At 53.3% G+C, this 16,666-nt stretch overlaps 1 protein-coding gene across 7 annotated transcripts; it reads right to left on the reverse strand.

The window, feature by feature from the left end:
* Nucleotides 1-1,201: 1,201 nt before the first annotated feature.
* Nucleotides 1,202-10,388, reverse strand: SOX7 (SRY-box transcription factor 7). Of its 7 annotated transcripts, none has more exons than XR_009564430.1 (5): nucleotides 9,880-10,222; nucleotides 9,048-9,100; nucleotides 7,400-8,134; nucleotides 2,662-3,995; nucleotides 1,202-2,088 (listed from the first exon to the last, which is right to left on the reverse strand). XR_009564430.1 is itself a non-coding variant. In XM_060301323.1 (4 exons), the coding sequence occupies exons 3-4, from the start codon at nucleotides 7,635-7,637 to the stop codon at nucleotides 3,073-3,075; spliced, it is 1,161 nt and encodes a 386-aa protein (XP_060157306.1). In that variant the 5' UTR covers nucleotides 7,638-8,134; nucleotides 9,048-9,100; nucleotides 9,880-10,222; the 3' UTR covers nucleotides 1,202-3,072. The 7 variants fall into 7 exon arrangements, 5 of the variants coding, with proteins under 5 accessions (XP_060157306.1, XP_060157309.1, XP_060157308.1 ...); XR_009564429.1 differs by having other exon boundaries at nucleotides 1,202-2,503; XM_060301323.1 differs by having other exon boundaries at nucleotides 1,202-3,995.
* Nucleotides 10,389-16,666: the final 6,278 nt, after the last annotated feature.

Genomic DNA, 16,666 nt, shown 5'->3' on the forward strand with positions numbered 1-16,666 from the left:
CGACGACCCCGCAGACGGCCACTGTCAGCGGCCATGGTGGTGGGCCTGAGCAGCTAGGAATTCGGGGGTCATCTAACACCGGCCCTGCCATTTCCTCTTGGTCCATCCTCTTTCCCTGGGCTGTGAGAGGTACGAATGGGCCGCGTGTAATCCCATGCCTGGTGAAGCTCTATAAAAGGAACTGGGAGACTCAGCTGGGAGACTGTTCCACCGCCAGCAGATGCATCTGACAAAGTGCTGAAACCTCAGCCTCCGCTGGTAGGGTGACTCCAGGGTGTTACCTCCCACCCTGGGCCTCAGTGTTCCTGACTGTGCAATGAGGTGGAGTGATGACGGGCCCCACCTGGGGCTGGGGATGAGAAACAGACCATGAAACTTGCTGTAAAACTCCCTACATCTATAAAGTGCTATGAAAGTAATGACGAGAGATTACGATCAAATTTGCAGGATGAACGTCTGCCTGTGCGCACCCTCCCAAGACCTACTCCTTGGCCCAGAGGCCATGGAAGAACACAAGGCTACTACTGACATAAACAAGTCACAACGGCTTCCCTGCAGAGAAGAGGCAGACGCGGTGACCTGCCTGGGGACTGAGGGATCATCAGTTTTTTTCCAGGCACTTTTTGGCTGGGATTTTCATCCTAAACCTCACAAGATGCTATATCCTTTAATTAAATTACCCAACCTTGTGCTCCCCTGTCTTCTCCACAGCACTCCACGGAGCTTTGAGAGCACACGATTTTTGTAATACCACATCCATAAATGCCTAGTAAAGAAGGCAATCCAAATATTCTTCAAAAGATGATTTCAAAAAGAAGGGGGAAATGTGGTAGCCTTAAGGAAGCAAATAACTGGGCACTACTTCCCATCCTGAGAGAGCTGACAGCCACCTCATTCCACTTTACAAGTGTGAAGTCATCGCTCCCGAGGAGAAAACCGTTTTGCAAGCAGGCTATGAATCCATCTTTTCTTTCGACATCAATGACAACAACAGTGCTTCTAAGGTGTAAAATTAGGCTTTATCTCTTTACCATAACTCATAAAAGAAAACCAGCCACTCCTACAAGATAACTTTTTAAAATAAAAAAAGTTGAGGGAGAAAACATTTTGACCAATGCTGGAAGGAGCACTGCGCGTAATACCTACGCCTCCCTTGAAAACTTTTTCTTTTTGCAAAACTGTATTTCGAATGATAGAATGGTCACGGTACAAAAACGTTTATTTAAATTAAATATTTTAGACAAATCAATATCTACAACCATTCCAAAGCATGTGTAGTTCTTACAGAAAATGGAACAGTTTAGCTTAATGTCTGTGATAATGTTTTATAAGATTATTAACATACATTCTGGACTGCACCAATCATATTGTCCATGATTTACTATTTATTACCAAATGTCATATACAGTAATAGCATAAAGATTAATCACATAAGAGATTTTTACAAGAGGACTCCTCGGAAGGAAAAAAGAAAAAGGATCTTTCAACAATATGAAATATAAGGTGAAACTAATAGGAGAATATATAAAACACGTACATATTTCATACAGGCAATAATATGGTGAAATCAAAAGACAAACAACTGTCTTTTAGCACACTGACAGGTATGTTCCTTCAAAGGAGGCTTGGGGAAGGATGGAAATGTTTTGGGGAGGGGGTCAGGGCTCAGAAATATTTTCTGAATCACAGTGCACTTCTGTTCTTTGGGAAGTAAGTATCATAAAGGGAAGTTCCTTTGATGTGTGGGCTGAAGGCGTTACCCAAAGAACCAGCTGGCTGGTGAGGAGAACAAATTCCCATTTCTGCCGTAGGAATCATGCCTGCAATTTTAAGTCAAGGGATCTTTGAATTAGTGGCCAATTCCGGGGTGGAGAACGAGCAGAGAAGAAGAGAAAAAAGAAATTCCAGGAAAGGGAGATGGAGACAGCAGGAAGGAAGATCCTTTTGCATCTGCAGAAGGGAGAGCGTGATGAAATTTTGCTCAAGAAATCAACACATTCAGATTGGAAGAAAGTGATGCTGCTGTGCTGAAATTCTTTTCCAGTCGCCTGCTCTTTGGGTTGTTAGGAACAGAGGGCTGACGAGAAGCTGCAAAGGACAGCAAAGAGTATCTGATTCAGGCTGTGCATGGAGATGCGTGTGTTGTGTGTGTCTCACACACACTGTATGTATTCAGGCTGTGTATATTCTCTTGAAATGTGTGTGTAATAAAAAAAGAACTTGTCTAAAAAAATATGTTTGTTTGTTTTAAAATCTTGAATTCAATCTCATTTTCAGTGATGCAGTTAACGCCAGGGGTTCATTTCCCAAATCAAGGTGAGTGTCCTTTCTCAAAGCGTCCTTTTGGAAGTCTATGATCATATTGGAAGATTGTGACCAAGTGCAGCAGCCTGGTGTCCTTGGGCTGTGCATGGAATCGTCACCAGGTTGCAGGTGAATGAGCTCACTGAGGCCAACTTCATCTTCCTGTGTTAGCCTCGAGAGAATCCTAAATCAGAAAACCCTGGAGCAGAGGGGACCTTAGATGCGGCGTCTGTCCCTCACTCTACAGATGGGGGGGATGGGCGGGGAGGGGAGGGGAGTCGGGTTTCACCAGCCCCCTGAGGCAGAATTGGGAATGGATCCCGGGTCCCCTGAATCTTAGCCCAGGGCTCTCCTCACCTGGACGACCAAGGGTCAGGACGGCTGTACCCCTGCAGCTGTGTCAGAAGCAGGAGAGATGCGAATGCTTCCGGGCTTTTCCCGAATTTGTTTCCGGGATGAGAAATCGGAGGAGAGGTCAGTGAAAATTCTCGCGGGAAACAGTGTCTTTCAGCCACGACCGGGCCTGATTCCCAGGGTGTGGCCAATGAAAACTCATTTGAAGGAATACACTCAAAACGCAGGCTGCAGGGGGCGGGGCGGGGCGGGGCGGGGCGGGCGGGCGGGGAAGGGGGCGGGCGGAGGGGCCCTGGATCCGCAGAGCCGGTCCGCAGCACAGACCTGCCCACCCCGGGGCGCTGCGCATCAGCTCCGCTCCGCGCGGGAAGGAGAGGCTGCGACCAGGCCGGGCCGGCCGGGCTGCCCCGGGCTCTATGACACGCTGTAGCTGTTGTAATACGTGGCCGTGGCATCAGCCAGCACGGAGATGAGGCTGGTCTCCGTGGGGCCCGTCGGTGTCACCTGCGAGACCGGGCCCTGCCCGCTGAGGGCCCCGGCCCCGGCGGCAGAGTCTGGGTGGCCAGGAGTGTTCAAGTACTGGTCGAACTCATTGCGATCCATGTCCCCCAGGAGTTCCACCTGGCTCAGCTGATCCAGGGCGTCGAAGCCCGGGTGCTCGGGAGGCGGGGAGAGCTGGCCCAGGTGGGCGTGGAGGTTGGAGTGGAGAGGAGGGTAGGCGGCTGGGGAGTAATAGGCAGGAGACGGGGGGCAGCCGGGCACGGTGGACATCATAGAGACGCCCGAGGACTGGCCGAGGGCCAGGGAGCCCAGGGGATGGCCGCAGTGGAGAGGGCTGGGGGCGTACTCCGGAGAGTAGGGGGGCCCGGGCAGATGGGGGATGCGGCGGGAATGCGCGTGCTCCTCCTGGCACGGGGAGGAGAAGAAGCTCTGCTCCGGCTCTAGCACGTCCAGGGGCGACATCTCCGGCGGGGTGGGCAGCCCGTAGGGATAGGCGTCCACGCTGCCCGGGGTGCCGCCGCCGCCGGCCGGGCCCTCGTGGAAGCAGCCCCGCAGGCCGGGCAGCGCGGAGCCCGGGGAGTACTCACCCCTGTCCTCCTTCTCCCCCGGCGCCCCCCGGCCGCCGCCCCGCTTCTCGGGCAGGGCGTTCTGGTCGCGGGAGAGCGAGCTGAGCAGGAAGCCGGGGTCCACGCGCTTGCACAGGCGCTTGGCCTGCTTCTTCCTGCGCGGCCGGTACTTGTAGTTGGGATAGTCCTGCATGTGCTGCAGGCGCAGCCGCTCCGCCTCATCCACGTAGGGCCTCTTCTGGGACAGTGTCAGCGCCTTCCACGACTTTCCTGCTCACACAAGTCAGAGAAGACCGCGCTCAGCCTCTGCGCGGCTCCGGACGGCCCGTGCGCCTGTCTCCGACTCGGGCCTCGGAGCATCGCACGTGCACACGCCGGCCGCCTCGGTCCCCCGTCCCCCCCCGCGGTCCCCCCTCCGCACAGGACGCACCGCACTCCTCGCATCCTCTGCCCAGCCCACGTCCTGCACGCACAGTGAGGCCAAACCAACCTCTCCCGCTTGCATGCCCCAAGGCGCTCGTACCAACTAGGCACATAGTCACTGGCACCTCTCCTGTCCAAGCCACCAGATAACGCGAACATATCAACAGTGTGGGATTCTCGGTGAAAGGCCCACCTGACCCAACGTCACCGACAGGACAAAAACATGTCACGACTACAACATTGATTTGGGCTGCCTTTACCCTTTGAGGGTCAGTGCTAATCATTTGTGCATTTTAGTGAAAACTCTGTCTTCCTCTATTATCGCTGCCCCATCAAGGAAGTGATGCTATAATATTTATTTGTGGCATAAATCTCACAGGCCTTCTTGTCAGGGAACTCAGGCTCAGTTAATAGTTTTACAGATGGACGTAAATTACAGGATCTCACTTAGGGCATCAGAGGATTATCCCTTACATCTGAAGGTCAAATAGGACCCTACTGCATGCAACACGCACGCACACGCACACAAGCCATGGCTTCCGGTTGTCTACTTAGGACCCTCTGACCATGGCAGGGGGCACCTGCTCAGCCACTGACTCCCTGTACAGAAGCAAATCCCTTACCTTCCCCTGGTCTCTGTTTTCCTCACTATAAAAAATATATTGCGATGTTACGCAAGTCAAAACTCTCTCCTGAAGAAGCATCGCACACGTGTATCCCACTGGTGCGAAAATGCTCGTTTCACATGTATTTTCTATTCATCCTTATTCACTTACGTTTTGTTTTGTGAACCGCTTTAGTATCTCTTTCTCTCTCAAAGTACATTGCACATCCCTCCCGCTGCAGGTTTTCTAAAGGCTGCTTCTGGACCCCTTAGATTGTTACCTCCTAGGGTGGGCTTGGGATTCTATAACTTGACAAGTTCTCCCATGACTCTACTGTATCTTGAAGTCTGAGACAAGCTAGCCCAGAGGGCAGGTCCCGCCACCAAGCCCTGGAAGGAAAGGGGCCACATCTCCCACCCAGAGCACTCTGCACAGCGCCGAGTCCAGAGCTGTGTACTGGCTGGCCATGTGTGCCGGGTCCACAGAGGGGGCTGGAGAGGGTAATTATTCAAGGCGTTCTCCTGTTGGGATGAAAGTTTATAACTATTCCGACAGACTTGTCAATTACTACAATTAGCTCTCACTTATAAAGGCAACTTGAAACGTGTCAGGAACTCCAGATTCGGGGTTGGCTATTAGTTTCCAGAGCATGGCTGAGGCCACAGTCGTGGCAAGAGGCCTAAGACCCAGATACACCCACACCCTGAGTATGGACTGAATATAAAATGTGACTGTAGTTTCTAAGTGCACCTGGATATTGTAGTATTCATAAAATATAGGTTCATTTTTAAAACCACTAAATGTATAACTGTCTTTACATGCTTTCTCACTCATAACATAAAAAATACCAGCGCTACTGGGTGAAGTTTTTAATGTTAAAGATTGCAGAGCTAATCGTCAAAAAAGTCTGGGCTCTCACAATCAGCCCCTTCCCTTTCCTAAGTCAGAAAGGAAAGGGCTGGGCGAGATCATGGGCTTGGGGTGGAAATAGATCATCCTGCTGCTCCCCGAGTAGCAGGTGTAGAAAGTCCACATTTTTCAAAGCAACACCATGTTGGTTTCCTTTGCCTAGTGCCAGGGGCTGTGTGGTTAAGCAGGAAGGAATCAGTGTCTTTCCTGCAAAGTGCACTGTAACCTCTGGAAGCCTAAGTGCCAACTGCCCACAAGGATCAGCTCACAGGAAGCGTTTGTCACCCAAGTCCCTTTGCCTGTCCTCTCCCTGAGAGCAGGCAGCCCTAATCCTGCAAGGCTCCCCAGCTTGAGTTCTCCCATCCCTGGCCTGGGCCTGCTCTATCCTGGTCACAAGAGCTGTGCTTGGGCAAAAGGCATGGCACCTGGGCACACCAAAAGAAAAACTTTTAGGGGCCCAGAGACAAAAAAGGTGTTTTCATTTCTTTGGAAACCTGAAGAAAAATGTAAATTTTTTGCTTGAAGAAATGTTTTATTATTGTATATATTAATATATTTTTCTTTATGCCAACACAGTATAAAGTATGATTTTAAATATTTTTTATGGGAGAAGGGGCTCACTAAGACACTGGCCCACTAATTCATCCTGGGCACAGCTAGCCAGGGGGCTGGGCCGGGGGGTAGGAGGCTATTTGAGACCAGCACTCCATCAGCTGCTTTGAAAGGGCGCCTAACTGCAGGAGGACGCTTTCCGCTGGAGGGCCTGTGGCTTTAGCCCGCACAAAGGTGGATGTCAGCCCTCACTCCACGGATCTGGGGAAGGTGCCCCGAGCTCCAACGGAAAAAGGAAAAAGGCTGCAGCCTGGGCCGGGTGGGGTTGCAGAGGGCAGGGCCAGCCTCGGGTGACCACACACTGTCCCTTCTCACAGAGCCTGGTGTCCGCTGGGCACACAAAGTGCTTTTAACAGTTCCCATCCTTCGAAATGAATAAAAACCACATTGAAGGGCAAAGAGGTTAGGAGTTGGGCGGAGTTGATAAATGCTCAGCTTCTGTCAAGGGAGAGAGAAGAAACCCCGGAGAACATCTTTTCTCTAGGCTCCTGGGCCTGGCTTGTCCCTGTCCCCAGTCCCGTCGCCGGGGCTGGGACCGCACAGCAGCCCGTGAGAAGCGGCCGGGCTCCAGGACAGACCCGCACTGGCCGCGCTAAGCATCCGAATCAAATTTTCTACAATCCTGAGACTGAGAAACAGAGGCTCGAATCAAGTCCACGTTGCTGTCGGTTTAATAATTAAGGTAAAGCAGGAACGCGTTCCCGCAAGATCTCTCTTCACGAATATTCGTTAATGAGAGTTACGACCACCCTCTGCGATTGTGCCCGCGGTGGAGTTCAGGGGATGAGGGGGTCTCCCGCTCTGGTATGCCTGGCGAACGCCCGGTGCACCCAGCCGCGGCGTTTCCGACCCGGCCCGTCTGTGCTCGCGGGGCCCCTAACTCGGCTCCCGTCCCCGCGAGGGGGCCTCTCCGGCCACCCCGAGGGGCGCGCGGGTTCTCTTTGGGCCTTGTCCGGGCACCCCTGCTCGGAATCCCCGTCCCCGAGCGCACACCCACGCTCGCCCCGATGCCCAACCTCGCGGGCACGGCGCGCGCCCCACGCCGGGTCTGGCCCACCCCGCCCGGCCTCCAGCCGCCAGCCCCCCGCCCGCCGACCTCGGGCCGCGCCCCGCCCGCTCACTCACCCAGCATCTTGCTGAGCTCCGCGTTGTGCAGGTCCGGGTTCTGCACCGCCAGACGTTTCCTCTCGTCCTTGGCCCACACCATGAAGGCGTTCATGGGCCGCCGGATACGGCTCTCCGAGCCCTTGTCCCCCGGCGGGCGGGGGGCGGCCGGCGGCGATAGCCCGTCCGACAGCTCGGCTTCCAGGGCCGGGCACTCGAGCCCCTCGGGCCACGGGTAAGCTCCCAGCAGCGCCGCCATGGCCGCGCGGGGGTCGCCTCGCTTCGCGTCGACGGGCCGGCGCTGACCTGGCCCTCGCACCGGTCGGGGCGTCCAGCTTGGCCGGCAGCCGCGGCCCGGCCCCTTATTTATCAGCTTCGAGCGGCCGCGTCCTCCAATGACTCTCGAAGGCGGCGCGGCCACTCCCTCATTCTCGACGCGGGCCCCCTCCCTGCGTCCCGGGCCGCCGCGTCCCGGCTCCGACCTGCAGGGAGGGGAGGCGGGAGGGCGGGCCACTTCCCCCGCGCCCGCCCCCGGCCCGCCCCTCCGCCTCCCAGGTCCCTCCCGGAGATCCGCGCCCCGCCGCCCCGGGACCGCCGCTCTGCCCGCCCACTCCCCTCTCAGGTGCCGCTGGCCGGGAGGCGGGCGCCGCCCGCAGTCACCGGGCCCGCGTGCGGGAGCCGGACTCCAGCCCCCTGTCCCGACTGGCCGCGGCCTCCCTGGGCCAGGCTCCGCCAGCTTCTCCCGAGTGTGGAATCCTGCGGAGAATAGAAGCCAAACAGGTTTCGCTGGGGGTGGCCGGGCACGAGTGACTTTGACCGTGAATCCCGGCCTGTGACAGAACACACCTACTGCTTTTCTAAAATGACCTACGGAGCGACAACCTCGCCCCCAGCCAACTTGGGCGGCCAGAGAGGCTGGCAAGGGCTGGATCCCGCGTCGGGTTCGCCGTGATGCCCACCCGAGGGCCCCCTCGACGGCCCGCGGCTCCCTGGCTCTCGGAGAGCACGTCGGCGTCCTCAGTTCTCCCTTATTCACCCTGCCGTCTGGTCTGATTTCTCTCTTCTCACACCGCTACCCCCATCCCACCCTGGTCTCCGGTGTCCCGGCTTCCCGCTCCCTCACCTCTAGCCCTTCCCTCACGGAATTCCCTTCTCGTATTTTCTCTCTTCTCCTCCGAGCAGAGTCATCCTGGCCCTCCCCTCCCGCATGCTCTAGGCTTTGGCACGACCCGGGGGCTCCCGAGTTCCCCTCCCCCTGACACCCCAGAGTAGACGGGGCTGCGGGCTCTGGGCCTGCGCTCAACTCCAAGGGCTGCGGACTGGGAGCTCAGGGCCATCCCTCGCGGACGCGAACCCCCTGCTCAGAGGACAGCTCCGCGTCCCGCTGCTCCGTGTGAGTAGGGCTCTTCCCCTGGCGCTCACTTCAGTGCAGGCACCCAGGAGGCACTCAGGAAATGTAGAATAAGTGAATGAATAAATGAGTGCGAAGATACGGCTTAGACACATCCTACTGTATAAAACAGGGCAGTCATAAGGCTTGACGAGATCCTGGAATCCCATCCACAAATATTTACTGAGCGCCCCCCCTCCACCCCGTGCAGGGCTCCGCAGAGGCAACCCTGAAAGGAGGCGGCACTGGGAGAGGACCGAGGGGGTCTGCAGTCAGGACCTGTCTTCAGTGGTGGGTTACTCCGTGCATGACCCAGACCTCCTCTCCCAATCCTAGAAGGAAGAGGATGATAAGACTGACCTCACAGGGCTGGGTGTGAAAGCTCAAACTCTACACATATATGATGGTTGATGTTAATATAACTGTTCACGTGCATCCCGTAACTTCTAACCCTGGATTTCAGGGCCCCCCGTTCAATGACTGAATTCACACATGCCTCGTGTGCAACATGCCCTCCCGGACCGGGCCCCACGGCTAAGACCGGGCAAGTGGGTGGAGAAGTGCAACTTCTCCGTTTTTAAGTCCCACTTTCAACCTCCAGAGCCCCGGACTTCACAGAGAACAGACTGAGTAGTTTCCCTCTCCCTTACACCAGGACCTAGAAGCAGCACCCTAGGCCTGGGCCCTCCACCCGCCGCTCTCGCGGGCCGAGGGTGACCAGCGAGGGGCGCGGGGCGCGGCGCAGCGCTGGCTGGAAAGTGGGTGTCGGGAGCCGGGAAAGCATCTTGGAACCCGAGGTGGAGCGGGCGGGGCTGGCTGGCACCGGGGATCCGGCGGGAAGGGGGTGATTTGCGGAGAGAATGTGTCCGCGGTCTAGGCTGACTTCCCTACTTTGGGAAGCCTAGGCCGTTTCCCGTGTTGAACCCCTCTGCCAAAAATTCCTTAAGAAAAATCCCCAGACCAGAATGCTCCGGGAACCGCGGGGAACTAGGGCCGCGCCCGGCCGGGGGTGCAGCTCGTTGTTGGGGGAGAGAAGGGATCCCCGCAGGGGTATTTGCGCGGCAGCCCAGGGCCCCTGGAAGGAACCGACTGCTACCCTTTCTAACCTCACCGTCGCTCCAGGGCGGGACGATGCTCCGCAGGGTCAGAGGCCTCTGGGGACAGCGCCCCCTTGCCGGCCGTGGGCGTCCCCTTCCCGGCTCGCAGCCCCTGGCGCCCTCCGTGAGCGGTTCCAGAACAGAGCGTGCGCGCTGTGGGGCCGCCCCCAGGAGCCAGGTTAGGAAGCTGCGCGGGCGCCGGGGAGCGCAGAGCGAGCGGTCCAGTTGGATTCCAGAGTCCGACAGCAAAGATGGAGAAAACAGCGGGCGCGGGGACAAAGAGAATACATGTTGTGATTGTTGTCTCCAATAATAATACCTTGCATTTCGTCCGGAGAGCGCGCGCGAGCCTGGCTTGTGTAGGACCTGGGTGTTAAACTCCACATCGCCAGCACGGGCTTCGCCCCGAGCACGTGAGCTGTGTGCACAAGGGAACCGGGCTCTCTCTCTCGCTCCATTCCTTTATTTCTTCACTCACTTGCACTGATTCACCTGGGCAACTTTATGCAAGCGCGCCCTGGTGCGGGCGGCGCTCAGGGATGCTGGGTCACTGCGACCTTCAGTCCGCCGAGCTCCGCATAGACCTCAAGTGTCCCCAAAGCCCGGGGCTCGGAGGCCTGAGCGAGAGGGTCAGTGCTGGCGTCCTCCGAGGCATCCCCAACACCTGCTTGGCCAGCGCTGGGCCCTGGACCGCGGCCAGTTGCTGGTAGAGGCTCATCAGTGGAGACTCTGCGCGGTGAATTAGAGAGCAACCGTGCCGAGAAGGGTCGAAACGTATGGGGCTGCGGTGCTTGGACCCGCAGCGGGATGGGATGGGGGTAGAGCGGCGGGTCCGCGTGTGACGATTCGGGGGCACAGTGGGCCTTGCCTGCCCACAGACTGAATCTTACTCTTGCGGTGTGTATTGTGTGAACGCTGCTCTCTTTCTCAAACGACTTTTTTCTTTCCTTTGCTTTTTCCCTTTCCTCCTTCTGTACTTCTCTGCTCCCCTCCTTCCCTCCCTCCCCCCTTCCCTTTCTAATCTCCCCCCTCTCTCCTCCCTTCCCCCATCTCTCCCCTCCCTCCCACCTTCATTTAGGTCTGTAGTTCACTGAACAGGGTTTACAGGAACACAGGACTTGAAGTCAGAAACCGGTTGCTTCAAGTTTCTAGCAGTGTGATGATCATTCATTCAGCTGATCTCAGCCTCGGTTTCTTCACCAGTAAAATGGGGATAATACAGGATTACTGATGTGGTGTTTGTGAAAGAACCTCGTACACTTAAATAACTGTGAAATATAGTAACGTAATGAATGGATGGAATTCTAAATATAAAATTAATAGGGTCGAGCCCACAAAACTTTCCCCGTGAGGAGCTTTCCTTACTCTATTCCAAACTGAAGAGTTTCGGTGATTCTAGGGGAAGGAGAAAGAAGGGACTAGGGCACACATTCCTGCCTCGAACCGATTCCAGCCCTGGCCCCTGGCACTGGAGCCCTGCGCAAGACCAAGTGCTGGCAGCTGTGCCAGGCTGGAGGTGCCGTGGCTCCCAGCCCTCCTCTCTGCAACGGTTTTGTGCACATGGTCTGCTGGTGCTTTTTGTCCCTCACATCTGGCTGGTGGCTGAAATCACCATCACCGCAATCACCTTTGCTCACACTGATTTATCTGTACTCGACTGACAGTCTTTGCAAAGGTCATTCCCAGCTCATTCTTGCCTCTGTACAACCCTCTGTGGATTGGGCGGCCCAGGCTGTAGTAGTAAGCCAGTTCCCAGATGAGGCAGGTGGCACAGCAGAGACCTGAATACGCATCTCTCGTCCTCAGGTCTCTGCTTCCCCATTCCGGGGCTACCCCGGGTCAGCTTCCAGCTCAAAGCAGAGCCCCACGCCAGAGAGAAGGGCTTCTAACCAGCTGCTGCGTCTCCCCCTGCTTGTGTGCCCTTCCAGACCCATCGCTCAAGTCCCACTGGACCTTTCCTCATCCAAAGGGCACTGGAAGTTCAAGGTAAGGTGAAAAGCAAATGGGTAAACCCTGTTGGCCACGGGTAAGGTGCATGCTGGAGAGCCAGGAGACCTCATCCAGGCCTGCTGACTGCCCTCTCCTCTCCCCTCCATGCACCCCACCCGGCCCCGTGCCTGGCTTCCCTCCAAGAAGTGGAGTTCCTCTCTTTCAAGCAACAGAAATCTCTCCATAGTCATTTAGGAGAAATTCGTCAAGGTCTCAGATTCAGAATAATTCAGAGATTTAAGATATATCTGAGGGCCTACCTGAGTGGACACAAGGACACCTGGACAGAGTTTCACAGTGTCCTAGGTTTAACAGCTCTTCTACAGGGGACTAGGGGGAAAGGAATAGGATTTTCAGATGACATTGCTTCTGAGCATGGGTAGTGTAGACCCCCTGGCAACATCAAAACTCTTTTGTAAGAGGGACTTTATAGTAACAAAACACTGGGGTAGAGAAACCCAAGTTCCCCAGATCAGGCTTTCTGGTTACCATAGAATGCCCCCTCTACATGTGTGTGCTCGTCTCTGATCAGTCATGTCTCCCAGCGAATGCTGGATGGATCCTGACTTAGAGCCAGAAGACATAAGTCCAGTCCCATCTGCCACTACTGGCTGAGCACATCTGAGCTCTTAGCCAGTGCACAGGGTAGAGAGCCTCGGAGGCCCAGTGAACCAATGACGGGCTTGCCTCTGCTGTGTGTACACCGAGGACAGCACCGACGTAAGCTCTGCTCATCCTGGGATTTGTGTTTGCTTCCTCCTAGCCCTGAGGGCCAGGAGAGTTCCAAGCCAAGAACAAACCTTTGCTACATTAATTTTCTCTCGCTCCACTCTGAACAACGATCAGATTTCCTTCTGTAAGGGAGCACGTGTGCAGGATTACTGCACTGAAACAATCTTTACTTAATTGGTCAGAAGTTAAATTCTGACAAATTTAAATGGAAAAACCAACAAGATGACAAGAAAAACTAAGAGTTGGTTTAAGGACATATGCTTGACCTCTTTAATCCTATTGCCTCTTCTTTCCAGATGCCTAAGAGGAAGAAGAGAACTTGACTAGAAACCGCCTGTAAATAATACAAAATGGAAAGTAAGTCTTTTCTGAGCCGAGGTGCACACACGTCAGGATAATGAGTGACGTGAGGCAGGACTGATAGCGATCTCATCACGGATCACTCTGTCATCGGCCAACAATTCTGCTGTGAGAAACCAAGGGTACTTGTTTGGCTTATGAGACTGCTTTAATGGGCAGATTTCAAGCTACCACTATCTTACGTTTTGTTTTTTTTTTTTTTTTTTTTTTTTTTTTTTGCTGTACGCGGGCCTCTCACTGTCGTGGCCCCTCCCGTTGCGGAGCACAGGCTCCGGAGCGCAGGCTCAGCGGCCATGGCTCACGGGCCCAGCCGCTCCGCGGCATGTGGGATCCTCCCGGACCAGGGCACGAACCCGTGTCCCCTGCATCGGCAGGCGGACTCTCAACCACTGCGCCACCAGGGAAGCCCCGTTTTGTTTTTTTAATCAGATGTTCATTGAAGTACAGTGTGCCCACAGAGAAGTGCGCAGGCGTGCGTGATGGCGGAGATTTCACAGGTGACCACACCTGCGTAAGCAGTGCGCACAGCACGAAACAGAATGCTGCCAGCCCTACTGGGCTAAGGCTCCCACTACCACTAACTTTTAAGTTCCTTTAGGGCAGGGACTGGGTGTCATTGTGTCTTAAAACGTAGTATATGAAGAGAAAATGTGAGGCATGGTAAGGCCAACAGACAAGGAGTCAATTGCCATTGAAAGCAGGGCACACGACACCATGGGGGCCACGTGGGGAAGCACTGGGGGCGGGGAGACTGGGCAAGAGATTTTATTACGGGTTCCTCAGGAAGGAACGAGGGAGGGAGGCAAATCGGGCTTAGGACTGGCAAGGCTGAATAATGTGGGTGGTCTCTGGGGTACAGGGGCTGTTCCTGGTTGTCTGGTAACTGGCCTTGGAGTGATTAGGACTGGAGGATAGTGGCCCAGAGTGCAAGCGCTCCTTAAAGGAGGTGTTTAGGGTGGGGGTTTATACCTGAGAAGTGCACTAGCCAGCAAGGTGTTTACTGCTCTGGGAAGTAGCTGGCCCTGGGAGGGGCGGCCCCTCCAGAGTCAGCAGGGCCCCAGGTGTCAAAGCATCAGCACACAGACAATAAGAGACATGGTTAACATACACTCAGCTTTCACACCCCGGAACCTAAAATAATGTGTGGCATGTAATGGGCACTCAATAAAAGAGGAAAGATGGAGGGAAAAGAGAAGGGAGGGAGTGAGGGAGGACACAAGGGGACAGCACACAGTGGGCTGGCTAGTTGAGCAACACGAGGGCTGACTTCAATAGTCTCACTCCCCACGAGTGTCAAAGGGAGTTGCCCACAGCAGCTCATGGGGGGACCCCATTCAAGAGCTCCTGGATTTATATTCAGAAAGTTGGGATGTCTCAGCAGTGTTAGATGTCCCTTTATGAAGCCTTCACTGGGAAACACGCCCCTCATTCAACATCACTTAGACTACCTGTTTAAATTGGTCCTTGAACCATTCACCCTGCATTTCTGCTGGTATCTGACAGGGATCAGGGAAGAGATGTGCTCTAGTTACCTATGGCTGTGTGACAGACCACCCCAAACGCAGCAGTGCAAGCAACCACTGTTACTATGTTCAGTGACTCTGAACATAGGAATTTGGCAGGAATTTGACAGTGTACAGCAAGGGTGTCTGCTTCATGATGTCTGAGGTGTCAGCTGGAAAGACACGAATGGTTCAGAGTAACTCGAATGGCCAGAAGCTGGAACCATCTGGAAGCTTCTTCACCCATATGTCTGACACCAAGGCTAGGATGACTCAAAGGCTGGGCTAAGCTGGGACTATTAGCCGGAGTGTCTATCCATGGCTTTTCCATATTATTTTGTCTTCCTCTTAGCATGGCGGCCTTACAGGAGGTTTATTTCTTACCTGTCAGCTCAGCTCCAAGAATGAGTGTTCCACAAACAAAGCAAAAGCTTTATGGTATTTTATGACTTAGCCTCAGAGATCACATGGCATCACCTCTACTCTGTCGTCACCAATACTCTATTGGTCAAAGCAGTCAGAAGCCTGGCCAGATTGAAGGGGAAAGAACATAGATCCCCAATTCTCAATATGGGGAGTATCAAGGAATTGTGGCCATGTCTTCAAACTACCATGATGTGTGTGTATGTGTGAGAGGGTGGTGGTGAGAAGATCAGAGGTTTAAAACTGATAAGAAACTAAGTAACTCATAACAGTACTCCTTCCCTCCCGAAGGCCAATGTCAAGGCAAAGAAGTGTGTCACCTTCTTCTTCACGCCTTCCTCCCACATACATTACACAATGCTCTTCCTTCAAAAGGTTTTTCAAAGCTCCCCCAAAGAAAATAGTAGAAATAGGGTAATAGTAATTTCATTCTTACCCTAGTTTTGTAGATGAGGAACTAAGGCCCACAGAAATGAAACGACAGCTAGTGAGTGGCAAAACAGTACTCATTCCAAGGCTCTCTCAAGGACGCCCATTCATCGCTTAATTCTCCACAAGATGTAGGGCTTGAAGGAAATGAGCCTGGATCCAAACGACCAATAGCACTTAAGAAAGTCACCTTTTCAATTATAGAAACTTCCACTTCTGCTGGAGAAACAGGGATCTGATTTCTCTTCCTACCTTGAACCAACACAGAACTAGATAAAATATATGAAACAAAAGTTTTCAGACATTGTACACGATGTAGAACAATAATCCTGGAAACGAGAAACAAACGAGGTGAACCCAGTAAGCTCCCCTGCTCCCTGTCTGGACAAAGTTTCCAGGTCACAGCACAGGGAAGAGAAACTGAAACAGAGACTAGTGGTCTTGCTGTGTTGAGGAGACAGTGTTCTGAACTCAGGGAGGACAAAGCAAAGAAGAGGGGCCTGCCGAGAGGGAGAGCCTCAGGTATTTGCAGAAGGGTCTCCTTGAATCTTGGGCTGAGTACTCATATGCACATGTGTGAAAAAAAAATACCAAGGCTGCGGAAAAAACACTGGAAAAAAAGTTTTTGAAAGAGTTTCTTTCAAAGAAGGAGTTTCTGTTACTACCAGCCAGGGTGGAAAAATGTCCTAATACATGGTACATCGGGTAGTGTCCTCAGAAGAGTATTGGCTTTTGGGGGAAAAACATCACAGAAAAATACAGTGCATAACCAGGATGAAAAAAACGGTCAATAGAAATAGAACCAGAAATGATAATGGAACTAGCAGATAAGGATGTTAAAAGAGCTGTTTTAAATACACTCCATATGTTCAAGAAGGTAGAGAAAAACAAGAACATGATGGGGAAAGGATGAAAAGATCTTAAAAAGACCAAAATCAAAATTTTAAAGTTGAAATGTACAATATTTGGAATGTAAAATACACTAGCTAAGATTAACATCAGACTAGACATTATGGAAGAAAATGTTAGTGAACACGAGACAAATATTCACAATGAAAAGCAGAGAGAAAAAAAACAGAAAATAGAGAAGCAACAACTGTGAGACAGTATTGAGTGGCCTGTCATAAAAGTAATTGAACTTCCAGAAGAAATGGAGGGATCAGAATATACATCTGAACCTATAATGGCTGAAAATTTCCCAAAGTTAATGGAAACTATAAACCCACTGATTCAAAAATCTCAACCATCTCTAACCAGACAAAACATAAGAAAACCACATAAAGGCACAAGATAATCAAATTTCTGAAAATCTAAAAATCAACCAGAGGAAAATGGACACATTACATACAGAGGAACAAAGATAAGA

This window comes from Globicephala melas, chromosome 6, assembly GCF_963455315.2.
Source record: "Globicephala melas chromosome 6, mGloMel1.2, whole genome shotgun sequence".
NCBI classification, from domain to species: Eukaryota; Metazoa; Chordata; class Mammalia; order Artiodactyla; family Delphinidae; genus Globicephala; species Globicephala melas.

What these genes read in the sequence shown, in the direction of transcription:
- SOX7 (XM_060301326.2), bottom strand. Translation starts at nt 7,637, where the DNA reads ATGGCGGCGCTGCTGGGAGCTTACCCGTGGCCCGAGGGGCTCGAGTGC. An exon ending in GGAGCTCAGCAAGATGCTGG is followed by an intron (nt 3,996 to 7,399) that starts GTGAGTGAGCGG and finishes TTGTGTGAGCAG; the next exon opens with GAAAGTCGTGGAAGGCGCTG.